This window comes from Stegostoma tigrinum, chromosome 38, assembly GCF_030684315.1.
Source record: "Stegostoma tigrinum isolate sSteTig4 chromosome 38, sSteTig4.hap1, whole genome shotgun sequence".
In the NCBI taxonomy this organism is placed as follows: domain Eukaryota; kingdom Metazoa; phylum Chordata; class Chondrichthyes; order Orectolobiformes; family Stegostomatidae; genus Stegostoma; species Stegostoma tigrinum.
Genome location: NC_081391.1, coordinates 3988769 through 4015642, shown reverse-complemented (window position 1 = coordinate 4015642; position 26874 = coordinate 3988769). Strand labels below are relative to the sequence as shown.

General features: G+C 43.4%; 1 protein-coding gene across 2 annotated transcripts in view; it reads left to right on the top strand.

The window, feature by feature from the left end:
- Positions 1-920: 920 nt before the first annotated feature.
- Positions 921-26874, top strand: part of ift56 (intraflagellar transport 56) — an 87237-nt gene continuing 61283 nt past the window's right edge. For both annotated transcript variants that reach the window (XM_059640784.1, XM_059640786.1), the window contains exons 1-8: positions 921-1008; positions 3862-3999; positions 5399-5491; positions 8629-8743; positions 10303-10352; positions 11334-11479; positions 17722-17893; positions 22516-22590. In XM_059640784.1, the coding sequence (XP_059496767.1) occupies positions 1006-1008; positions 3862-3999; positions 5399-5491; positions 8629-8743; positions 10303-10352; positions 11334-11479; positions 17722-17893; positions 22516-22590 (792 nt within the window). In that variant the 5' untranslated portion in view covers positions 921-1005. The remainder of the gene's footprint in view (positions 1009-3861; positions 4000-5398; positions 5492-8628; positions 8744-10302; positions 10353-11333; positions 11480-17721; positions 17894-22515; positions 22591-26874) is intronic.

Below are 26874 nucleotides of genomic sequence, written 5' to 3'. Positions count from 1 at the left end.
GGGGTATGGTATGTTGCCTTTCATTGTTAGGGGCATTGAGTTTAAGAGTTACTAAATTATGCTGCAGCTCTATAAAACCCTGATTAGACCACATTTGAAATATTGTGTACAGTTCTGGTCGCCTCATTATAGGAAAGATGTGGACGTTTTAGAGAGGGTGCAGAGGAGATTTACCAGGATGCTGCCTGGACTGGAGGGCAGGTGTAATGCAAAAAGGTTGAGGAAGCTAGGGCTTTTTTCATTGGAGTGAAGAAGGGTTAGAGTTGACTCGATGGAGGTTTTTCAGGATGATGAGGCATCGATAGAGTGGATAGCCAGAGACTTTTTCCCAGGGCAGAAATGGCTATCATGAGGGGGCATAATTTTAGGATGATTGAAAGAAGGTATAGGGGAGATGTCAGAGGTAGGTTCTTTACACAGAGAGTGGTGGGTGCGTGGAATGCACTGCCAGCAGTGGTAGTAGAGTCAGATGCATCAGGGGCATTTAAGTGACTCTTGGATAGGCACATGGATAATAGTAAAATGAAGAGAATGCAGGGTAATTTGATCTTTACTGTGCTGTACTGTCCTCAGTTCTTAATACCTGAAAGTTTGTGTTTTCAAATAAACATGTTCTGAGAAAGGGTCACCGGACCTGAACCGTTAAATGTTTTTTCCTTCACAGATGCTGCCAGACTTGCTGAGCTTTTCCAGCAAATTTGTTTTGGTTCCGGTGGGACTGGAAACCTGGCGTCATGTGACTTCTGACCATTGGAGGCTGGGCTTCGTTACTATGATCGGCGGTGGGGAGGCGTGCTCCGTTGCCACGGAAGGCGATGGGGAGGCGGGGCTTCGTTGCCACGACAGGTGTTTGGGAGGCGGGGCTTCGTTGCCACGGAAGGCGATGGGGAGGCGGGGCTTCGTTTCTATGATCGGCGGTGGGGAGGCGGGGCCTCGTTGCTATGACGGCGACAATAGGCGGTTGGGTCGCTTGGAGTTGAAAGCTGAGTGGAAAGAAGTGACAAAATGGTGAGTTCGAGGCCTTGACCCGGATCCATGAAGCCGAGCATGCCGAATTGCCGCTTCTACCGTGGACCGCGGCATCTGTTTTTCTGCTATACAAAACTCTGCGCGGCCTGGGTCTGTCCCTGGCCTGGTTTGGGAGCGGGGAGTGAAGAAGGCCCAGGCAATCTCCATCGAAGAGCGATAACTAGGTGTAAAGCTGGATGAACACAGGCCAAGCAGCATCTGAGGCGCTGCTGCGAGGCGTTTCGGGTCTGGACCCGAAGAAGAGAGAGCATCATTGAAGAGAGAGCACTTATGCGAAATCTAAGGGCGGGCGTCATTGTGGGATTTTCGGGGAACCTGAGGGCCAATTGTAAAGTCGTTCAGTCAGTGTCTTGGACAAAAAGGGTGACCCTGAATAAGGTGTTATGACCATAGACGAGACCCTGAATATCCGATCTTTTAGTCTCTACTTGGAATATGGTTAACTGAAGTACAAGTAGTATACGATGTATTTGTTAAGGATGGCTGGATAAATGTCTGGATAAAAGTTCAATATAAATGCATCAGGGAAAAAGTTAAAACATTTCTACAGTTATTATTGCCTTTTCCTCTAGGATAGGTTGTGTAGCACACTATGCAGTTCTAATTGTTTTGCCAATTGCGTGGTGTATTGTGGTAGAACAAACAAGGGGAGCTTTTGCAGCACAGTGGCGGGATCCCTAACTCTGGGCCAGAAGATCTAGGTTCAAGTCCCACCTGCACCAAGAAATGTGGCAAACCATAATTGTATTATAAACGCCTGATACTTGCCTGCATAGTTACCTATTCACTCACCTCGCCTGATACCTCATGTTACTCGCCCATTCATGAACATGCAAAGATTGGACCTTTAAAGTTATCAACTGACATTGCTGTTTAAAAAAGTGTTGCCTATCTTCCGATTCTGCTGTGCCAGAATTCCCTCAAGGTAAGTTGCATTGCGTATAACTGCAAAAAGTGGGATCGGAGTGTCCTGAAAGAAACACGTAACAGCTCAAGTTTGGGAAATCTTTGTGCAGCAACTCAATCCCGATCACTATCTAAGTGCACTAATGTGACAAATGTCTGTACGTTCTTGTGAGACTGCTGAAATTTAGACTTGTTTTGCCTTGCTGTACTATGATGCCCACATTTTCTACCCTAACTATTTCCTGTTTTCCTACAGTGTATGTCTTTAGATGTAGATGGTAGAAGCGCACCAACATAGAAATGCCTGGAAGGTTTTAATTTCATTGATTCACAGAATACTGGTGTTATTGGCTGGGTCAGGTTTTGATGTCCATCACTAGTTGCTCTCGAAAAGGTGATGGTGAGCTGCTGCCTTGAACAACTGCATTCCATGTATTGTAGATACATCCATAGCACAGGATTTTGACCCATAGAATTCCATAGATAGAATTCTATAGAATCCCTGTGTGGAAACAGGCTATTAGGCCCAACAAGTCCACACAGACTCTCTGAAGAGCATTTCACCCAGATCCATCCTAGTACTTTTTCCCATGGCTAACACGCCTCACCTACACATTGCTGAACACTATGGGCATTTTAGCATGGCCAGTCCACTTAACTCACACATCTTTGGACTGTGGGAGGAAACCAGAGCACCTGGCAGAAACCCACGCAGACACAGGGAAAACATAAAAATTCCACACAGACAGTCGCCTGTGAGTGGAATCAAACCCGGGTCCCTGGCCACCATGCCGCTGAAGTGACAGTGAAAGAATGGTAATATAATTCCAAATCAGGACAATGTGTGACTTGGAGGGAAACTTGCAAGTGGTGGTGCCTCCATCTATCTGCCACCCTTGTCCTTTTAGAGGTGGAAATTTGTGGTTTTGGAAAGTGAATTGACGAAGCCTTGGTGAATTGTTGTTGAGCAACTTGTAGATGGTGCACAGTACTGTCACTGCAATGGAGTGCTTATCCAGCCAGCTTTCTCAGAATGATGCTGATCTTATTGTGTACAGTCAGAGCAGCGCTCATCCAGGCATGTGGAGAGAATTCCATCACACTCTTCATTTGTGCCTTGTAGATGACAGATATACATTGAGAGAATGGAAGTGTGTTACTCATAGTGGAGTACTCAGCTTCTGATGCAGTCTTGTAGCCACAATATTTACATGGCTGTTCCGGTTCAGTTTCTATTCGAGGATGATTCCTAGGATGTTGATAATTTACCAGGAATCAAGAGAATTCCTGATAATTTTCCATACAGTCATGGAATGGAGTACAGAGGTAGTCATTGAGCTCATCATATCTGTGTCGACTCTTTGCAAGAAGAATATGACATCATACTTGCCTGCCTTATTCTTACTCTTCAGGTAATACTATAATTCTCAATTTTTGTTGGGCCAAAATTATAAAAAACAAAGATCTCAGACTTTCTTTCATCTTTTAAGCAGTCATTGGGGAGTGGAAGTAATCCAGGACGGTGAGTTCCATTCTTAATTTGATCCTTACTGGAGAAGGCAGTTGAATGTTTGTTGGGTGAGGGCAGGGGTTGGCATCGCTGAGTAACCCACAAGAATTCACTAATCAGGCTGCAATTAAGAATAGCCACTTAGAACCCTGTCTGATATCAATTTAGCCTGGTTGCAGATCACTTGCAGAAATGGAGTCCTGTGAAACATGAGAGTGGAGTTTTGAAGTTGGGAATCAAAGCTAGTTTTAAAAATAAGTCTAATGTGAAGATGTTTGCTGATACTACCTGCTTCCATACGTCTCTGGTAGCTGGAATCTCAATTATACAGTAGTCAGAGACAATGATAAGGTTGGTGTTAGTATTCAAGTAAAAACCTTATGGGGTGAATGTCAGTGCTTTCTTTTTCTGTCCAGATGCTGTCACGTGCAAAACCTGCTGTCAGTGGGGAAACACTGCAGATGGATAAAAAGAAGAAGAAGGGGAAAAAGATTCCGAAGTTGGAGGAATATCTGGTTAGCAGAGACTACTCGGGGGCCCTGACATTGTTGGAGGTAAAACCGGAAGTTCTGATTAGGCAATTTGTCCGCGTTGTAATGATCCCTTTGAGTGAAAAAGTAACCTTAGTTCATGGTTATAAAGCAAAAGAAAAATAATGTGATTAATTGACCTCATAAACCTGCCCCAGCCTCGATTTGGTTGGGAGAACTTTCCTCTTCGAAGTTGTAAGTAATTTAGAGTTATAGAGTTCTATGGCATGGAGACAGGCCCTTCAGCCCAAACTGGTCCATGCTGAGCAAAGTGTCCATCCACAATAACCCCATTTCTCTGCACTTGGCCCATATCCTTCTAAACCTTTCCTATCCATGTATTTGTCCAGATACCTTTTAAATGTTGTTAATGTGCCCATCTCAATCACTTCCGCTGGCAGCTCAGTCCAAATGCATACCTCTGTGTAGAAAAAAAGTTGTCCCTCAGGTTCCCGTGTATTCTTTCCCCTCTTCCCTTCAAGTGAAGCTCTCTAGTCCGCAATTGCCCAACGCTGGTGAAAAGATTGAGTGCGTTCACCCTATCCATGCCTCTCATGATCTTATAAACTTCGATAAGATCGCAGTTTCCCATCCTCTAAAGAAAAACATTCCAGCTTGGCCAACCTCGCCCTATAACTCAGTCTCTTGAGTCTGGGCCACATTCTTGCAAGTTTCTTCTGCACTCTTTCTGGTTTAATAACGTAACTCCTATGACAACGTGACTGAAACTGAACACAATACTCCAAGAGTGGCCTCACCAACGTCCTGTGCAACTGCAACGTAACTTCCAAACGTCTGTACTCAATGCCCTGATGGATGAAGGCCAATGTGCCAAAAACCTTCTTCACTGCCCGCTCTGCCTGTGACTCCACTTTCAGAGAACTGTGTACCTGAACTCCAAGGTCCCTCTCTTCTGTACATTCCTTAAAGCCCTACAGTTCACCATGATGCTCCAACCTTGATTTGACTAGTTCACCATGAAGCTCCCCAACCTTGATTTGACTTTCCAAAATGCAACACCTCATGCTTATCTGTATTAACCCCCATTTGTGATTCTTGACCCAATTCCCAAACTGATCAAGATGCAGCTGCAATTTCTGATAACCTTCCTCACTGTGAACGAAAACCGGAAATGAGGTAATCAAATCCAACTGACACCAGAGTCTAAACATCAGGCAGGAAAACACAACAGCGCTTCATCGGAGGCTGCACTGATTTTTGTTTTTGTTGGGCGAGGGCGTTAAAGGTTGTATGAGTCTGGGGGCTCTGAATGACTTCTGTTCTTCTGAGCTCAAATTTGGGTGCTATCTACTCGGCCTAAGATGTACCATGTTTGGAATCCATGAGAACAGAGACCTATAGCTCTTATCATTTCACCTGGTGGGAAGATCTCTTCTCTCTGACTGTTCTTTTACTTTTCCAGTTCAAGCGGCATGTCGGGGAGAATGAGGAAGATGTTGACTTGTGGATAGGATACTGTGCATTCCACCTTGGAGATTATAAGCGGGCCATGGAGGTAAGGGAAAGCTTGCAAAGACGATGAACTTTGACATTTAAGTGTTTTTCGGGTAACAGACATCATAACCAGTATATTTAAATGCTTTAATATTGGCTACTGGGAATCTGGAAAATTCTCCACTGGTTGGAGTCGTACCTGGCGGAAAGGAAGATGGTTGTGATTGTTGGAGGTCAGTTTTGTCAGATCCAGGACCTCTCTGCAGCACTTCATCAGGTTAGTGTCCTATGCTTGACCATCTTCCGCTGCAGACTTTCGCGCATTGCAAGGTCAGAAGTGGGAATATTTGTTATTGACTGTGCAATGTTGAGCACTATTTGAAACACCTCAGATATTGAAGCAATCCATGTCCAAATTGAACAAGACCTGGACAAGACTGGGGTTGAGAAATGGCAAATAACAGTCATGCCACACACATCACAGGCCAGGGCTGTCTCAAAAAAAAGCCAATCTAATAATCGCCTTTTGGCATTCAGTGGTGTTACCATCACTGAGTCTCCCACAATCAACATCCTTGGAATTGCCGTTGACCAGAAACTGACCTAGACTAGCTGTATAAAAACAGTAGCTGCAAGAGCAGGTCAGAGGCTAGGAATATTGCAGCAAGAGCTCACTTCCTGACTCCCAAAATGCTTGTCCATCATTTTAAAAGCACAATCTGGGAGTGTCAGAGGATACTGCCCAGTTGTCTTGATGCTCCAACAACAATGGCAGCTTGATGCCATTGAAGACTTAACTGAGTTGACTGGCATGACATACACAAATGTTTGATCACTCCACCACCACTTCAGTAGCAGCAGTGTGTATCATCTACAAGATGCATTGCAGAAATTCACCAAGGCCCCTTAGACAACACTTTTCAAACTTGCAATCGCCACCAGTTAGAAGGACAAGGGCAGCAGATATGTAGGAACAGCACCATCTGCAAGCTCCCTTCCAAGTCACTCACATTCCTGACCTGGAAATATATCACTATTCCTTTATTGTTGCTGGGTCAAAATCCTGGAATTCCCTGCCGAATGGCATTGTGGGTGTATCTACGGCACATGGACTGCAGTGGTCCGAGAAGGCAGCCCACCACTATCTTCTCAAGCAAATTAATGCAGCTTTCCACTTTTTTTTAGCATGTGTAAAATCTGCATAGAAAACAATTAAATCTTGTAACTGCCACTGCATTGTAGATGTGGATTTGGACTATAACATTTTATTTTACAGCAGAACAGGAGTTGGAGCTCCTTTTGCTGAGTAACAGGACTCTAAACACAAGAGTATCCTTAAATCTTTTCCGAAGAAGGGTCTAGGCCCATAACATGAGCCTTCCTGCTCCTCTGATGCTGCTTGGCCTGCTGTGTTCATCCAGCTCTACACCTTGTTATCTCAGATTCTCCAGCGTCTGCAGTTCCTACTATCTCTGTATCCTTAAATCTGTGATTTGTAACCGTCATTCCCCTCTTTCTGTCATATTCTGATTTGATTAATGGTAAATGCTCTGACCCTATCTCTGGAGATAGAAATGGATCCCTGAATCTTTTAATCTAGTTTGAATCCTTGATTCAACCTAGAACAGGTAAAAAAGCAAGTTATCAAACCACGCAATCTGTGTCAGAGAATCACTGCAGAAGCAATGTCCTCTCTTTAGGGTAGCAGTTGCCATGTTCCAGTAAGTAAAATGTTTAAAGATCTCAGGGCCATTTCAACAGCTACTAAAAACTGAAAGAACTGCAAATGTAGTAAATCAGAAACAAAAGCATAAATTGCTGGAAAAGCTCAGCAGGTTTGGCAGCATCTGTGGGAAGAAATCAGAGTCAACATTGCAGGTCAAGTGACCCTTCTGCAGAACTTGGAAAAGTTGAGAAGAAATTGCTGAGTTCTGCAGAAGGGTCACTTGACCTGCAATGTTGACTCTGATTTCTTCCTACAGATGCTGCCAAACCTGCTGAGCTTTTCCAGCAATTTCTGTTCTTGTTACTGAGACAAGCTAAGTGTGTAAAGTAAATGAAAATGAAAATCGGATAGCAAGTGTTTGGAGAAGAAGATAGGATTTGGGTAGGTAAATGGGTAATATGCCTGTTGCTTGAGGAGGTATACATGGCAGATAAGCAGGTAAAAGGGCAGGGTGAGTCAGACATCATGGGGAGGGATGGTGTTTTCAGATATTTGCAAATAGTAGCAGGGAAGTTGTGGAGGTAAGACATCTGTTGGTGGAGGGGCTGTCTTGGAGCAGGCGTATTTGATAGGGTGTTCTTGTTGGGTATCAGTCTTTGTGGGATGGTCTGTCAAGTGTCCTTTGTTGGGCGTCCATGTAGAAGGTGGAATAATTGGGTCAGTTGTATAAGCCAGGGAGTGCATCAGTGTGAGTGATTGAGAGAGTCAGTTTTATAATTAGCCAGACACTAGAATAGGTTTTAATCCTTTTAACTTTTCCGAGCTAACTGTGTTCAGGTAAGTAAGTTGGAACTCTATGAGGTTTAGAGAATTCCAGAGATCGGGTAATTTCCCATTGGAATGTTAAACTTCCCAAGCAATTATTATGTAGTCACTTCCTTAGGAGATCCGATGGGTCGTCATGCACATCTATGAGGGTATGTATGATCTTCTGTCTGGAGATTAGAGTATCTAGTCCAATAAAGCTTGTAATTTGGAAGGGTTAACTCTTTTTCTCCACAGATTGTCAGATCTGTTGAAAATTTCATTCATTTTCTATTTTTCTCTCTGATTTTCAACAACTGCATTAGTTTACTTTTGCTTTTACTTTACTATTTACCATTGATGAATACCCTGTAGAGTGAAAATGTTTTCCAAAAATCGATATCCAGTCCCTCTGATCCACTGTTGTGTGGTTGCTGGTAGCTGGACATCATGCACAATTGACATGGTTTCTTGCCTTGACCAATGGTTGAATGCATTACTAGTTTAATTACAAAAATGTGCTTTCTTTTGATTGTGTGGAGCCTATAATGTAACACTGGTGTCTGTGAACTGTGCATGAAATTGAAGCTTCCTTGAAACGAGTTAAAGGTTCTTATCCTGTTGCAAGGCATTGTGAAGTGCACAAAGGTCAATCTTTTCAACTATGCAGGAGGATATGATGACTGTCTGTTTCAGCTACATGTGACTTATGATATTTCATGTTTCAGGAATATGAAGCCCTGACGAAGAATGAAGACTGTCACCCTGATGTTTGGGTGAATCTAGCATGTACTTACTTTTTTCTGGGCATGTACAAGGAGGCAGAGGAGGCAGGAATGAAAGGTAACATCTTGGATTGGAAATGTTTCAGTGAACATTTTATATATGTGATTTCAATGAATTGGCTGCCAGATGGTTGAAACTCAGCTGATAGTTGGGTCAACAACTGAGGAAAATCGATTTGAAATGATCAGCAAATACTAAAAGGGAGATGAGGAAAGACCTTTGTGCAAGTTATGATGATATGGAAAGCTCAGCCTTAAAGTATTATGGAAGCACATTCGATCCTAACTTTAAAAGGGATGTGAATCCCTTTTAGAAAGGAGAATAAATTGTCAGGTTGTAGGGAAGGAGTCCAATGGCGTCCTTCTCCTCCTCCTTTCTCCTTCTGATAAAACAAATTAGTAACTGCGTTTTAGAAAATAAAGGATTAATAGTAACACATTTCTGTTTTGTTATACAGTGTTCCAACATAGAGTCACAGAGATGTACAGCACAGAAACAGACCCTTTGGTCCAACTTGTCCATGTTGACCAGAAATCCTAAATTGACCTGGTCCTATTTGCCAGCATTTGGCCCATGTCCCTTTAATTGGACCAGCCTCCACCACTTCGTCTAATCATAGAATTGCTCCAGCGTGGAAAAAATCCATTTGGCCCAATAAGTCCATAACGACTCTGTGAAGAGCATCCCACGCAGGCTCACCACCACCCCAGCAATTTCTGCCACCCACCCTATCCCTGAAACTTGATTTCCCACGGGACATCCCTGGACACTATGGGCAATTTCACCTGGCCAATCCATCTAACGTGCACATCTTTGGACTGTGGGAGAAAATCAGAGCACCCGGAGGAAAACCACGCAGACACAGAGAGAACATGCAAACGCCACAGAGGCAATTGCCCAAGGCTGAAATTGAACCTGGGTCCCTGGCACTGTGAGGCACAAGTGCTAACCACTGTGCTGCTAGCTGTTTCTGTACATGCATCACCGTCTGAGTGGAAAAAGTTGGCCCATTGGTCCCTTTCAAATCTTTCCACTCTCACTTTATACCTATGCCCTTTTTTTTAAAGTTTATTCACTGGCGTCACTGGCTAGGCCAGCATTTATTGCCCACCCCTATTTGCCTAGAGGCGGTTCAGAGTCAACCACACTGCTATAGGTCTGGAGTCACATGTAGGCCAGACCAGATAAGGATGGCAATTTCCTTCCTTCATGGGCACTATTAAACTGGATGGGTTTTTACAACAATTGGCAATGGATTCATGGTTATCATTAGATTCTTAATTCTAGTTATTTATTGAATTCAAACTCCACCATCTGCTGTGGCTGGATTCCAGTCCAGGACTCCAGAACACCTGTGTCTCTGGATTAACAGTTCAGTGATAATACCACTAGGTCATTGCCTTCCCACTACCTTGGTGGGTGGGGACCTTGTCTACTCACCTGATCAATGGTCGTCATGATTTTATAAACTTCTGTAAGGTCACCCCTCAGCCTGTAATGCTTCAAGGAATATAGTTTGAATAGTCTGGGTTTCTCCCTATAGCTTGAGAATTTAGAAGCAAAAGGAACAAAATTTCCAATAACTAGAAATTGAAACCTACTCCTTCTGTTTTCAGCTCCTAAAAGTCGATTGCAGAATCGCCTGTTATTTCACTTGGCTCACAAGGTAATCTCCTGAAGTTGGTTAATGTCAATAAGTACTCATCAATACCTACTGGCGTTGAATAATCCAATGCACTCCTGGCCAGGCTCCAATTTTCTATTCTCTCTGATATTGAGGTCACCCTAAACCCATGACCAAAGTAGCACCAAGTCCCAATTACTGTTTCTTTCTTTCCTCACTGATATAGACTGCCTGCCAACAAAGTAACATCTAAGATTTAAAATTCTCATAATTACTGTCAAATTCTTCCATGGTCTTCCCCCTCCCCATCTCTTGTCATTTCATTTAGTGCCACAACATCTGAGATATTGACAATCCTACCATCCCCAATTCTGGTCTTTTGAGCATTCCCAATTTTAACCACTTCACCGTTGATAGCTGAGTCTTCACCTGCCTGGGTCCTAAGCTCTGGAATTTTTACCTGAAAACTCTTCACATCTTTTACCCCCTTTCTGGCTTTTAAATCACTCCTTTAAGCTAACATCTCTAGCCAAGCTTTTGAACTTTGATCCATATATTATTTTATTGGTTTCTGTTGTCAGCTTTGTTTGAAAATGCTCCCAAGAGGTGTGCTTAGGACAAATAAGGTGTATTGAAATGCTAGTTATTGTTTTACATTACATATTCATTTCTGATTGTTTTGCAGATATGAATTTGTCTGTAGTCTTTGTACTTATGGTCCCTCTCTATTTCTTGAACACACTTTAATTGTTCTGTTGCCTTCTTTCTCTCCCTTCTCCCTCACTCTCTTCCATATTGTTATCTTACTTGTTTTATGTCTTCTATTAATGTCTCTTGATACGGCAAACTCAGTTTTACTGTTTTTCTGTCTTTGGCTCTTGTTCCATTTTCTATTCAACTCTTTCACATTCTTTTGGTAAGTTTTTCCTTCTCTTGGTAACCTCACTCCTGTTTGTTTCCCCCATTTCGATTCACACTGCTGTTATTTTAATGGATAATAGAATTCCTAATGTTTTATGCTAGTTCAGTGATGAGAAGCGGTTGATGAACTACCACCAGAATCTACAGGACATCACTGAGGATCAGCTCAGTCTAGCTTCAATCCACTACATGCGTTCCCATTATCAGGAAGCTATTGATATTTACAAACGCATCCTGCTTGACAACCGGTAATTCCTATCATTGTTCCCCGGCCGGTGTTAACTGAACATATTGGCAAAGAAACATAATGCCAACCTACTGCTTATGTGATAAAGTGACGCTGAACATGATAATGTGGGATTAGAGAATACACTGATGACCTGTTATCAGCTGGAGCAGGCACAGCTTTACTGAATAGTAACAAGTTATTGAGGTATTGCTAAGACCTTTTTACAGAAGTGATAAATATTACAAATTAATGCTTAAACCCTAATCTCACGAATCTGGAATGATTTTAGCCAAACAATTTCATTGTTTTCAGTGTAGTAGGACTCTTGACATCTTCAGTCCTAACTTTTAGGATAATACAGCAGAGTACTTATCTGTAAGAAAGTAATTTTTGATTTTGCTTCCATTACCATCCCTGGTGGGCCATGTTACATTGAGCGTCCCAATTAATAGCTTGAGTTTTTTTGAATGAGTTGATTAGTCTAGTTAACTTATTTATCTAAATATTCTCACTGGTCATTGATGAGTGGTAGCTGATGCTCATTGGTTTTGCTATGATATATTTTAAAAAATCACAAGTTATGAGTCTCACTGGCAAGCAACTTTTGCTCATCTCTAATTGCCTAAAGAGTATTTAAGAGACAACTGTATTGCTATGGGTGTAGATCACTCACAGGCTAGACGAGTTAAGGCTGGCAAGATCTCTTCCCTAAATGACGTGAGTGAATGAGTTAGCTTTTTAATGATAATTAATAGTGTTAACCCGGTTACCATTAGGATTGTTTTTAATTCCCATTTTAAAAATTTATTCAAATTTCATCATCAGCTATTCTCATCCCTAGTGGGCCATGCCACATGCTAGCTTTACTCTACATGAAAAAGCTCCACTGATTGGGAAAATTGCTTCAAGGTAGAAGATCAGTCATGATCTAGTTGAATGATGCAGCAGGCTCAGAAAGAAAAGTGCAAAGAATTCTAATTCTAATCTAAAGAATTCTAATCCTGCTTTTGTTTCCCATTCTAATCTTTAGTCATGAGTTCTTGTCAACTAGGTTTTGAACTTGATTGAAGATCTTGAATTATCACTGATTCAAGACCTACTTCTATCAGGCTTTCTCTTTCACTTAAAAAGATGAATGGCTTTTTATGAACTCTCAGCTCCACTCAGTGAGGTGCCTCCCCTCCAATTTAATCTCACTTTTTAAAGAAGTGACTCAGAGGTTCAGATACTCATCCCAATTCCATTGACCAAATGTCTCCCACTTCCTGCTCCCAATTGCATGGATAGACACTTAGCATGTGTTGGTGTTTCATTTGTTTAGGGAGACTTTCAGGGTGTCCTTCTAGTGATCACTTACCATAAAGGAGCTTGGAATAGCGTACTTGCCGTGTGGACTGTGTGGCCCACCCATTGCATCTGTTCTTATGTGATCAATGCCTTGATACTAGGGATGTTGAACTGGGAGAGGGTACTCTCACCAGTATATCTATCCTGTCAGTGGATTTGTATGATTTTGGTGATAACTGTCCAGAGATTTGAAGTATCTGCTGTTTCATGATGCATACAGGAGGCGGGGATTCATAGTTGCTGTGTAGATCATAAGCTTGATGCTGAGTTTGAGAGTCAGGACTTAGGACAATCTATTCATCAGGTGTCTGAAGGCTTTGCTGACGCATTCTTTGCAAGCCATAGTTTATTCACAATGACTACATCAACATCATGGCCTTTTCAAAAACTTGGCTGACTGGTCGCGACACATGCCAACCTGATGCATCCCCAGCTGTCTACTTCTTTCAACACATGCTTCACCCATATTGTATGACGGATGCTGATGTGATTTGATCAAATCTTATTTTGGTCTGTCCCCTTACTCCCCTTGAACTTTCTGCTCCTTTAAACATCTCAAATTGTCCTGTTCCTCTCAGCTAGAATTCAGCTTGATTCCAATGTCTGCTTGCACAAAGTGGTGGATTCTGAAGTATGGGAAATGATCCACATTGTCCAGGGGCTCGCCATGGATACTGATAGTTGAGGACAGTGTTCTATTATGGCAGTGGACAAGTAGAGAAATTTTGTTTTCTGCAAGTTAAATAGAGTCAAAACTACAAGAACCACTGAGATTCTTATTTCATATCCTTGGCTGTCATCAAATCAGAGTTTGGTACACTTCAAAAGTATTGTACTAACAATATGATTAAACATCCAGAAGTTACAGAGAATGATCCAACAAGATATGATACTGCAACACATAAACCAATTGGCCAAAATCTTTCAAAGAAGTAGGTTTTCATTTGTTCACGAAATGTTAGAAATGTTTACAAGGTGTGCATTTATTACTCAGAATAGTAGGTCTGGAATTGTATATAAGATAGAGTTTCTTTCCTAAGGGCATTAGTGAACAAGATGAGTTTTTAACAACAATTAACAGTGGTCACATGGTCACTATTGGCTAACATTTTAACTCCATAGTACCATTAAATTCAAATTTCACTTCATACCATGGTAGGATTTGAACCAATGTCCCTACAACACCACCCTGGTGTTCTGGATTATTAGTCCTCAGCTCCCCTCTCTGAAGGAGAGTCTTAAAGAAAGTAAGCGGGGTAGAGAGTCAGAGGGGCCGAGGGAGGAAATTTGACAGTACTTGGCAGTGAAGATTAGATTCCCTACAGTGTGGAAACAAGCCCTTTGGCCCAACAAGTCCACACCGCCCCTTGAAGCATCCCAACCAGACCCATTCCCCCATAACCCACACACCCCTGAACACTACGGGCAATTTAGCATGGCCAAACCACCTAGCCTGCGCATCGTTGGACTGTGGGAGGAAACCGGAGCACCCGGTGGAAACCCATGCAGACACGGGGAGAATGTGCAGACTCCACACAGACAGTCGCCCGAGGCTGGAATCAAACCTGGGTTCCTGGTGCTGTGAGGCTACAGTGCTAACCACTGAGCCACCGTGCCGCCCCACTGAAGAGCAGAGCCACCAAAAATGATGAGATGTGGATTAATCAATGGACTGGATTTAGAACCCAGATATCTGAGGGTTGGAGAGCTAGAGGAAATTACAAAAATAGGGAAGTTTGGAGTGATGGAGGGATTTGAGAGCCAGCAAGATAATTTATATTTGGTACATTGTTTAAGCATGAGCTAGTGTATACAAGAGAGTACAGTGATTTGATGCATGTTTTGGATGATATCAAGTTAATGGAGAGAGATTGGTCATGATTTCATCAGGATATCAGATGTAACAAAGGCATGGATGAGGAGTCTGGGAAAGTGGAAATATGCGGTTGCCCATGGGCTCTCCATGGATATTGATAGTTGGGGACCGTGTTGTATTGTGGCAGTGGACAAGTAGAGAAATTTTGCTTTCTGGTAGTTAAATAGGGTCATTACATCACAAATGTTGGGTCAGATACTGTGGAGGTAGCAAGGTCATTGAGATAGCAATGTCAACTGGGTTGCCATGGATAAGGGTTGAGAAAATTAAATGGAGGATGTGATGAGAAGAAATTGCTCCCTGGGAGGGAGAGAACATGATAAATTGAGATCAGATATAAAACCATTGAGACTCAGAAACCACTCATTGCAGAGGCTGAAGAAGGAAAGTACTGAAGATGGCTCAGTGCGAAAAAAAAGAGCATGATATGTTTCAAACCTTAGGGAGCCTGGATTCCAGCTGAGAGGAATAGAACAAGTTGAGATATTTAAAGGAGCAGAAAGTTCAAGGGGAGTAAGGGGACAGACCAAAATAAGATTTGATCAAGTCACATCATCATCCATTGTACAATTTGGGTGAAGCAGGTGGTGAAAAAAGTAGACAGCTGGGGATAGAGTTAATGGGAACTGCAGATGCTGGAGAATCCAAGATAATAAAGTGTGAAGCTGGATGAACACAGCAGGCCAAACAGCATCTCAGGAGCACAAAAGCTGACGTTTCGGGTCTAGACCGATACATCAGGTGGGGAAGTGTCACTACCAGTCAGCCAAGACCATGATGTTGATGTAGTCATTGTGAATAAACTATGGCTTGCAAAGAATTTGTTCACAAGTAGACTCAACATATGAGGAGTTAACATATACAGATTAATCTTAGCGCTGCATTGAATTAGAAACCAAGTCTTATTGAAACAAGATATAAGACTGTACTCCAAATAAAGTGTTGAGTGAATTTGAGATAATAAAATGTGAGGCTGGATGAACACAGCAGGCCAAGCAGCATCTCAGGAGCACAAAAGCTGACGTTTCGGGCCTAGACCCTTTATCAGAGAGGGGTATGGGGTGAGGGTTCTGGAATAAATAGGGAGAGAGGGGGAGGCGGACCGAAGATGGAGAGTAAAGAAGATAGGTGGAGAGAGTATAGGTGGGGAGGTAGGGAGGGGATAGGTCAGTCCAGGGAAAACGGACAGGTGAGGAGGTGGGATGAGGTTAGTAGGTAGATGGGGGTGCGAGGAAGGGATGGATGAGAGGAAGAACAGGTTAGGGAGGCAGAGACAGGTTGGACTGGTTTTGGGATGCAGTGGGTGGGGGGGAAGAGCTGGGCTGGTTGTGTGGTGCAGTGGGGGGAGGGGGCGAACTGGGCTGGTTTAGGGATGCAGTGGGGGAAGGGGAGATTTGGAACTGGTGAAGTCCACATTGATACCATTAGGCTGCAGGGTTCCCAGGCGGAATATGAGTTGCTGTTCCTGCAACCTTCAGGTGGCATCATTGTGGCACTTCAGGAGGCCCGTGATGGACATGTCATCTAAAGAATGGGAGGGGGAGTGGAAATGGTTTGCGACTGGGAGATGCAGTTGTTTATTGCGAACTGAGCGGAGGTGTTCTGCAAAGCGGTCCTCAAGCCTCTGCTTGGTTTCCCCAATGTAGAGGTAGCCACACCGGGTACAGTGGATGCAGTATACCACATTGGCAGATGTGCAGGTGAACCTCTGCTTAATGTGGAATGTCATCTTGGGGCCTGGGATAGGGGTGAGGGAGAAGGTGTGGGGGCAAGTGTAGCATTTCCTGTGGTTGCAGGGGAAGGTGCCGGGTGTGGTGGGGTTGGAGGGCAGTGTGGAGCGAACAAGGGAGTCCCGGAGAGAGTGGTCTCCAGAAAGCAGACAGGGGTGGGGATGGAAAATTGTCTTGGGTGGTGGGGTCGGATTGTAGATGGCGGAAGTGTCGGAGGATGATACGTTGTATCCGGAGGTTGGTGGGGTGGTGTGTCAGAACGAGGGGGATCCCCTTTGGGCGGTTGTGGCGGTGGAGGGGTGTGAGGGATGTGTTGCGGGAAGTACGGGAGACGCGATCAAGGGCGTTCTCGATCACTGTGGGGGGAAAGTTGCGGTCCTTGAAGAACTTGGACATCTGGGATGTGCGGGAGTGGAATGTCTTATCTTAAATCTCCCCTTCCCCCACCGCATCCCAAAACCAGCCCAGTTCGTCCCCTCCCCCCACTGCACCACACAACCAGCCCAGCTCTTCCCCTCCACCCACTGCATCCCAAAAACAGTCCAACCTGTCTCTGCCTCCCTAACCTGTTCTTCCTCTCACCCATCCCTTCCTCCCACCCCAAGCTGCACCCCCATCTACCTACTAACCTCATCCCACCTCCTTGACCTGTCCGTCTTCCCTGGACTGACCTATCCCCTCCCTACCTCCCCACCTATACTCTCTCCACCTATCTTCTTTTCTCTCCATCTTTGGTCCGCCTCCCCTTGTCTCCCTATTTATTCCAGAACCCTCACCCCATCCCCCTCTCTGATGAAGGGTCTAGGCCCGAAACGTCAGCTTTTGTGCTCCTGTGATGCTGCTTGGCCTGCTGTGTTCATCTAGCCTCACATTTTATTATCTTAGATTCTCCAGCATCTGCAGTTCCCATTATCCTTGAGTGAATCTGGTCAAGTTAAGTCTAGTTGAAGAGATGATAAACCTCTAAAAAGTTAAAGAAGGAAAAAAGATTTGTAATTATGTAGTGCTTTTCATGACCACTAGACACTTCAAAGCACTTTACGCCTATTGAAAGAGTGTAGTCACTATTGTAATGTAGAAAATGCAGCAGCCAAATGCACACAGTAAAATCCCTGCAAGCATTGTGCAAGCATAATGAGTAGGTGAGAACCTCCTGCTTTTAGTCAAAATGGTGCTGTGAGTTCTTTACATCGATCCGAATAGTTAGGTTTAGGCTTAGTTCAAAAGACAGCGCTTCTGACATTTCCTTCTGTAACTGTGGAATATAGCTCTTCAAGCTTGCTAACTTGTTCCTTTATGTTTTGCTAGGGAGTTCATGGCCTTGAATGTTTATGTAGCTCTCTGCTACTACAAATTGGATTACTATGATGTTTCCCAGGAGGTTCTGGCTGTCTATCTGCAACATTATCCTGACAGCACTATCGCACTGAACCTGAAGGCCTGCAATCACTTCCGACTTTACAATGGCAAGGCAGCAGAGGTAATGCCTTGAGCTGAGAACAGAGGCTAATGCTCAAGTTTTCTTTCATTCCTGTCGTAGGGGGTCAACGTAATAAATTGATAGGAGGACTTCAGGTGTGCCATACTATTTTTGTTTCCTACAGTCTTTGTAGGCATTGTCTGTTGTTCACCCAAAGTCTTTGATAACATGGTTTCTAGCTACTAACTTTGTGACAGTCTGGATGCCTTGTTTGTTCCCAGATATTTTGCCAGCTTGCTTATTACTGACTTTATGATTAAGGCTTTAACTGTTATCTAACTTCACCGAATCATTTCCTACAACAGTTGTTGGGTTCTATATGAACTTTCTTTGGCAACCTGCTTACACGGTTGTTTATTCAGGTCTGTTGAGAAACTGGGCATTGACAGAAAGGCAGTTGGTCCATCATTACTGCCTGTAGCCAACACCGTATTGGGACCTTTGCCTTATTCACATTTCCTGATCTTTAATGTTCTTCTTAATGGTCCTGTTGTCTTGGCTTCATGGCTTTCCCCGCCAGTGGTAATGTATTCCAGATTCTAATGTCCATTCATGTGAAAATAATTTGCTAAGCCTCTTCTGAAAAATCTCTTTTCTTAAACTGTGCATCACCTACCATGTACAGTTGGCATTTTTCATTGCCGTCCTGGAACTGAAATTCAGTATCCACACTGCCCATAGATACCACTAACAGCTGTACACCCAAGAAATTCTTGTACCACACTTAAGAATTTCCACAAATAGTTCTGGTCTCAGTTCACCAGCATTGTACGGAGCTCTTTCGCGCTTGCTATCCAGAGTTCCCTGTATGCTATCAGTGATAATGGGAACTGCAGATGCTGGAGAATCCAAGATAATAAAATGTGAGGCTGGATGAACACAGCAGGCCCAGCAGCATCTCAGGAGCACAAAAGCTGACGTTTCGGGCCTAGACCCTTCATCAAAGAAGGGGGATGGGGTGAGGGTTCTGGGATAAATAGGGAGAGAGGGGGAGGCAGACCGAAGATGGAGAGAAAAGAAGATAGGTGGAGAGTAGAGTATAGGTGAAGAGGTAGGGAGGGGATAGGTCAGTCCAGGGAAGACGGACAGGTCAAGGAGGTGGGATGAGGTTAGTAGGTAGGAGATGGAGGTGCGGCTTGAGGTGGGAGGAAGGGATGGGTGAGAGGAAGAACAGGTTAGGGAGGCAGAGACAGGCTGGACTGGTTTTGGGATGCAGTGGGGGGAGGGGAAGAGCTGGGCAAGTTGTGTGGTGCAGTGGGGGGAGGGGATGAATTGGGCTGGTTTTGGGATGCGGTGGGGGAAGGGGAGATTTTGAAGCTGGTGAAGTCCACATTGATACCATTGGGCTGCAGGGTTCCCAAGCTGAATGAGTTGCTGTTCCTGCAACCTTCGGGTGGCATCATTGTGGCACTGTAGGAGGCCTGTGATGGACATGTCATCTAAAGAATGGGAGGGGGAGTGGAAATGGTTCGCGACTGGGAGGTGCAGTTGTTTATTGCAAACCAAGCGGAGCTGTTCTGCAAAGCGGTCCCCAAGCCTCCGCTTGGTTTCCCCAATGTGGCCTCTCCGGAAAGCAGACAAGGGTGGGGATGGAAAAATGTCTTGGGTGGTGGGGTCGGATTGTAGACCCTTGTCTGCTTTCCGGAGAGACCACTCTCTCCGTGACTCCCTTGTTCGCTCCATACTGCCCTCCAACCCCACCACACCTGGCACCTTCCCCTGCAACCGCAGGAAATGCTACACTTGCCCCCACACCTCCTCCCTCACCCCTATCCCTGCCCCCAAGATGACTTTCCATATTAAGCAGAGGTTCACCTGCACATCTGCCAATGTGGTATACTGTATCCATTGTACCCGGTGTGGCTTCCTCTACACTGGGGAAACCAAGCGGAGGCTTGGGGACCGCTTTGCAGAACACCTCCGCTCGGTTCGCAATAAACAACTGCACCTCCCAGTCATGAACCATTTCCACTCCCCCTCCCATTCTTTAGATGACATGTCCATCATGGGCCTCCTGCAGTGCCACAATGATGCCACCCGAAGGTTGCAGGAACAGCAACTCATATTACGCTTGGGAACCCTGCAGCCCAATGTTAGCAATGTGGACTTCACCAGCTTCAAAATCTCCCCTTCCCCCACCGCATCCCAAAACCAGCCCAGTTCGTCCCCTCCCCCCACTGCACCACACAACCTGCCCAGCTCTTCCCCTCCACCCACTGCATCCCAAAACCAGTCCAGCCTGTCTCTGCCTCCCTCACCTGTTCTTCCTCTCACCCATTCCTTCCTCCCACCCCAAGCTGCACCTCCATCTCCTACCTACCAACCTCATCCCACCTCCTTGACCTGTCCGTCTTCCCTGGACTGACCTATCCCCTCCCTACCTCCCCACCTATACTCTCCTCTCCACCTGTCTTCTTTTCTCTCCATCTTCGGTCCGCCTCCCCCTCTTTCCCTATTTATTCCAGAACCCTTACCCCATCCCCCTCCCTGATGAAGGGTCTAGGCCCGAAACGTCAGCTTTTGTGCTCCTGAGATGCTGCTGGGCCTGCTGTGTTCATCCAGCCTCACATTTTATTATCCCTGTATGCTATCTCAGCTGAGCACTTCACACTTCATTCTGTTCAAATCCTGCTTTGTTACTCTGTTCCTGACCCCTCATTGTCTCTCTCCTACTCCCTTAACTGCTCCCTCACTTACAGGAATGTTTAAAAATGAGAGAGCAAGCATTGAGTTAGAGTGAGGCATTGAGGTGTTGGGGACTGACAGCCAAGTTTTGGGATTGGAGCACTGTGGGATGGGGTGGGGTGTGGCCAGGTGACAGGAGTTGGGGTTTGGGGGATGGTGACAGTTATCCCAGGGTTTGAATTAGATTTTTTAAATTCACTTGTTGAATGTGGATGTTGCAGGACTGCAGATCTTAGGTCTGATCTGTTGGTTGAGGCATTGTTTAGCTCTGTTGATTTACAACATTTGAAGTGATCGCAGCAAATGCAACCTGTCTTAAAACAAAGGTTTTAGGGTTCTTAACTAATGAAAGCAATCCTTTCCTTCAGATGCTGCCTGGCCTGCTGTTATTCCAGTCTCCTGTTTGTCTGCCTTGGATTCCAGCATGACAGCTTTTCTTTGTTGCTTGTAACAAAGCTGGAACCTACCAACTAAGTGTCATTAGTGATAATGGGAACTGCAGATCTGGAGAATCCGAGATAACAAAGTGTAGAGCTGGATGAACACAGCAGGCCAAGCAGCATCTTAGGAGCACAAAAGCTGATGTTTCAGACCTAGACCCCTAGACTTTGTTAACTAAGTGTCATTTTTCACTGGAGTAGCATCTGGGAAATCAAGTTTTAGACTTGTCACAAAAGTTAAAGATTTTATCAATGTACACAAAGTTCCATAATTTACTTTTTTTTGAAACATGAGTTAATAGAAAGCATGGACCAGTTTCTGAACTTATCAGAATCAATACATAGTAACAGGTAAACATCTAAGAAACGTCAATGTATAACTCCAGTGGTTAAAATTCTAACTCCCTTATAACACTCCCCTATACCTATATGTAGACAAACACAATAAAACATTGGTGTTATTTGTGGATGAAGAAAAAACTAAAGACAGTTTAGTGGCCCATGTCCACAGGGTTTGCTGAGATGTTTGTTTTGTCTTGTCAAGACCTGTTCTTCATCAGTCCCGTTCTTCTGCAGGTCATTTTCGTTCACTTGCAGGAGGCATGGAGTGCCCAGTTTACAATTATAACATCTGTAACTTATTGGTAAAAAGCAACATCATATAGCATCTGGTGAGGGAATATAAACTGGCTTTCTCCAGGGTGTAGGAACTTTCTACTATAGAGAAAAGAACACCGCCTCCCCTTTTGAAGGTGCAAAGGCTTCTGGCAATATCGTTCCCACCCACAAGTTGTTATGCCACCTGGGAGCCAATCACATAATTGAAATCAAACACAAAATCTTTGTCATTGACAACTGTTCACAACTCCACAAATCAGTCTGCTACATGTTGCCAGCTGTATTTTACACCCTGTTAGTGCCAGTTTATTTGCAGTCAACCTGCCCCTCACTGCTTGAAGCAGCAGCACTTACAATAAGTATTGATTACTTGCTTTTAAAAAGTGCAACAGTCCTTTCCATAATCTTTGGTTTTTAAAACAGCCCTTTCCCCATTTCAGTCCTCAGTCAAAAATGCGGAAAAATAAAAAGATACAATCTTTACAAGAAGAAAGGAATGTGAGTTCCAACACAAGCTCAAGCTGAGCTGACAGATTGATAATGTGTATACTGATATTGCTTTAATTGTATTTGGAAGAGTCAGTAGGTCAAATTCTAGGAGCTCATTCCGTAACAACACGATGAGCATAGCTACATCACACGGACTACAGTAGTACAAGAAGGCAGCTCAGCACCACCTCAGAGGCCTTTATGGATGGGCAATAAATGCTGTTCTTTCTAGTGGCCACGTGATGAGAAAAGAAGTTTTATTTTTATTCTCTAAAATGTGTCAGGAATTGCTTAACCATAACAATGTTTTCATTTTGGCAAAATCTGCGCAAGTTTTCCAGCAAGTAATGACTTCTGGTTTTATCAGTTTTTTTTGTTTTCCCTTCACAGGCAGAACTGAAAAATTTAATGGACATTGCATCTCCTGTGTTTGATTTTGCAAAGGAGCTCATTAAGCACAATCTGGCAAGTATTTAATCATCTTCCTGCCAGTTTTATGTCTGTTCTGAGATGAAAGGCAAGGCAATTCCACTGAGGGAAGTAAATCTATCTTCAAATTAATAAAGTATAATAAAATAGAATAGAAGTGAAACTGCAGGAGTTTTGCTTCCTCGTCATTTTCTGGTGTAATTGCAAAAACTAATCACATTCGTTGAAATTGTTTTCGTGACTTGCTGTGGAGGGATGTGAGTTTGTGGCACAAACAAACACAGAAATTGCTGGAAAAGCTCAGCAGGTGTGGCAGTAAATATGAAGAGAAATCAGAGTTAATGTTTTAGGTCCTATGATCCTTCCTTGGACTGATGGTCGCTGGGAAAATGTCATTTTTTTATGCAGAAGATAGGGTTGGAGGGAGGAAATAAGGACTAAATGATAGATGATTGGGGTGAGAGCCCAAAGTATGTAATAGCAGACTATGTGATCACAAGGCAGAGTGTGTAGAAGGTGGGGATTAGGACATAGTAGAGTTCAAGCTCTAAAAGTATTGAATTCGATATGGAGTCCAGAAGGCTGCAGGATCCCCCAGCGGAAAATGAGTGTTATTCTTCCAGCTTATGCTGAGATTAGTTGGAGCACTGCAGCAAACCTGAGACAGAGATATTGGCCAGAGAACACGGTGGTATGTTAAAGTGGCAGGCAACTGGAGCTCAGGGTCATTTTTGTTGGCAGAAAGCAAGTGTTCAGCAAAGTGGTCACCATCTTCATTTTCCCAATGTAGAGGAGACTGAATTGTGAACAGTGAATGCAGTAGACTGGGTTGTGTAACACACAGATGAAGCACTGCTTCACCTGGAAGTTATGTTTGGGTCCTCGGATAGTGAGGAGGGAGAGGGTAAATGGGCAAGTGTTACATCTTCAGCGATCGCAGGGGAAGGTGCCATGGGTTTGTGAGGTGGTGTTGGGAGTGAAGCAAGAGTGGACCAGGGCGTCCCAGAGGGAACTGTTCCTGCTGAAGCAGACAAGGGAGGGGACGGGAGTATTTGTCTTTTGGTGGCATCTCATTGGAGATGGCAGAAATGGCCGCTGATGATTTTCTGAATGTAGATGTTGGTGGGATGGTAGGTAGGGACAAGAGGAACCCTATTGCTATTGTGAGAGTGAAGATAGGGGGTGTCAACAATGGTACTGGGACATCCTCAGTTGAGGGAGAAGATGGACATTTTGGAGGCTACCTTGTGAAAGTTGGCATCATTGGAACATATGCAATGGAGTCGGAGGAACTGGGAAAATGGAATGGAGTTTTTTTCAGGAAGCGGTGTGTCAGTACGTATAGTCCAGGTAACTGGGAGTTGGTGGGTTTCTAGTGGATGTTAGTAGCCGGTCTATCCCTAGAAATAGGAACAGATGTTGAGGAAGGGAAAGGAGGAGTCTAAGATAGGCCAAGTTTCCATCTTTAAGTTCAGGGCATATTGTTCAAAATGAGACACTGTAAAAATGCAAATCTTTTCCTGTACCATAGCAATTCAGATGCTGTACTCATAATGATCGGAGTAAATACTCATTGTTTAACCAAGTGCATGATATTTTAAATTGCTGTAATCAAAACAGTTCGTGATATTCAAGTTTCAAAGTTATCACCAAAACAAAGTATCAGTTGAACTTGAAATAAATACAGAAAATGCAGGCAAGTCCAATATCTCTCATGAAGGACCATCAACCTGCAGTATTAGTTCTGTTTCTCTCTCCACAAATTCTGACTGACCTATGCGTGATTTGTAGTAATTTCACTTTTTAAATTCTACAGAATCTAGAAAGATATGCGCAGACTGGAAAGTAGCAAAATTGATTCCATTATTTAAGGATAGAAGGAGGAATAGTAAAATGGAGTAACATTGACATTGATTTAAGGAAGGGAAATCATGTTTGACAAAGTTTTCAGAGTATTTTTGAGGATGTTGCTTGTAACATGGATAAAGAAGAACCAGTGGATGTGGTGAATTTGGAATTTTAGAGGCATTTGATGAGGTCCACACAGGAATTTGGGAAACAAAATTAAAGCACATGTGTAGGTGGCAGTACACTGATCATGCTCAGGATAGATGCTGTTGTCAGTGGCTTACTGTTAGGATCAGAGCAAGGTTCACAATCCTTGCAAATGATTTGAAGTTGGGGAACTAATAAAAATGTTTCCATATTTGCCACTGATGAAAACCTAGGTGGGAATGTAAGTTAGGAGAAGGGTGCAAGGAAGCCTCAAGGCAATTTGGACACACTAAGTAAATGGGCTGGAACTTGGCTGGTAGAATATAAAGCAAATAAATGTAAAGTTATACTCCTTGGTAGAAAAAAACAGCAAGTCAGAATACTTCTTAAATGTGAGATCTTGGGAAGTGCTGGTATCCAAAGGGAGCTGAGTGTCCTTTTTCATGAGTCAATCTCAATTACAAAGTATATCGATTACAAAGACAAATGTTATGTTGGCCCTGATCATGAAGAGTTTTGAGGATAGATACCTTGCTGCAGTTGTATAGAGTCTTGGTGAGACTCCACTTGGAGTATTGTATATAGTTTTGGTGTCCTTATCTAAGGAAACATGTTTATCATAGAGGGAATGCAACAGAGGTTCATGAGACTAATCCCTGGGATGCCAGAATTGCCTTATGATGAAAGATTAAGGAAGCTTGATCTGTAATCTCTCAAGCTTTGGAGAATGAGGTGCTTTCATTGAAATTTGCAAAATCCCAATGAAGCATGAAGGTGAATATGGTTAAATGTTTTCCGTGGCTGCTGGGTCTCATATTATGGAAGATAATCTCAAAAAATCAGGTCAATCTTTTAGAACTGAGATGAAGAGGAATTTTTTCACTGAGGATAGTAAATCTTGTGAAAATTTCTACCCCAGAGGACTGTGGAAGCTCAATCATTGAACAGGTTCAATGCCAAAATCAATAGATTTTTGTGGACTAATAACATCAAAGGATCTGGAAATAGCTCAGGAAAGTGCCATTGAGGTCGATGATCAGCCATAATCTAATTGTTTCAAGTGTGATAGAGAGGGATATAAAAAAGGGGAAGAAGTTACATTATTGATTGCGCAGAAAGTCACAGTTGTAATAGGAGAGGACATCTTGGCGGGCTCATCCAGCAAGACAAAATGAGTAGAACTTTGTGATTGCAGCTTTGTTATTCCTTGGATGGGCTTATACGATAGGTGTCTCAGTAGCCAGCAGGAATTAGAGGAAGAGATATGTAAGCAGATAATGGAAGATGTAAAAACAATTTGGTAATGGTAGTGGGTGATTTTAATTTCCTCAATATTCACTGCAACTCCTGAGTGCCAGGGGCTTAGATGAAGCAATATTTGTTAGGTGTATCCAGGAAGGATTCTTGAAACAACATGTAGATAGTCCAAATAGGGAAGGGGCCATGTTAAACCTTGTATTGGGATGAGCCTGACCAGGTGATCAAGGTTTCAGTGGGGGAGTATTTTGGGAACAGTGACCATAATTCAGTAAATTTTAAGATAGTTATGGCAAAAGATAAGACTGATCCTCAGGTGAAAGTGCTAAACTGGGGGAAGACTGATTACAACAGAATTAGAAGGAACTGGAAAAATTGGATTGGGCACAGCTGTTTGAAGGTAAATCCACCAAAGTTCAGGACGAGCATGTTGCTGTGAGGATGAAAGATATTGGCAAGGTTTGGGAACCTGGGATAATGAGAGATGTTTAAAGTTTCTTTTAAAAAGAAAAAGGAAGCATATATAAGGTTAGGAAACAGAAATCAAACAAGGCCCTTGAGAAGTATAAAGGAAGCAGAAGGATACTCAAAAAAAAGGAAATTCAGAGGTCCAGAAGGGGCCATGAAATGTCCTTGATGAAGTTCAAGAGGCATTTAGACAGACATATGAACAGATAGAGAATAGAAAGATGTGGACCATGTGCAGGCAGATGAGATTAGTTTTAGAATAATATCATGGTCAGCACAGACACAGTGGCCCGAAGGGCTGTATTGTTCTTTGTTCTATGTAATAGCAGAGCAGACTTAATGGCCTATTCCTTATTCTTGGTTCTAATTCTAGGTATTCTTACTTTGAAGTTAACAAATGATTCTTCAAAACTGTAATTCGAACCACGTATTGGCACTCATTGCAATGCAGCATATGGCTATTGTTGACAATAGTTTAATAGGCATGTGTAACAATACTTGCGTTCACTGATGAAAAGTTTGAGCTCAAAGATTTTCAAGGCTAATCAAGTTCTCTGATTTCTGTCCTGTCACCTCTTCTCTTTTTCCTTTTTCTTAAAC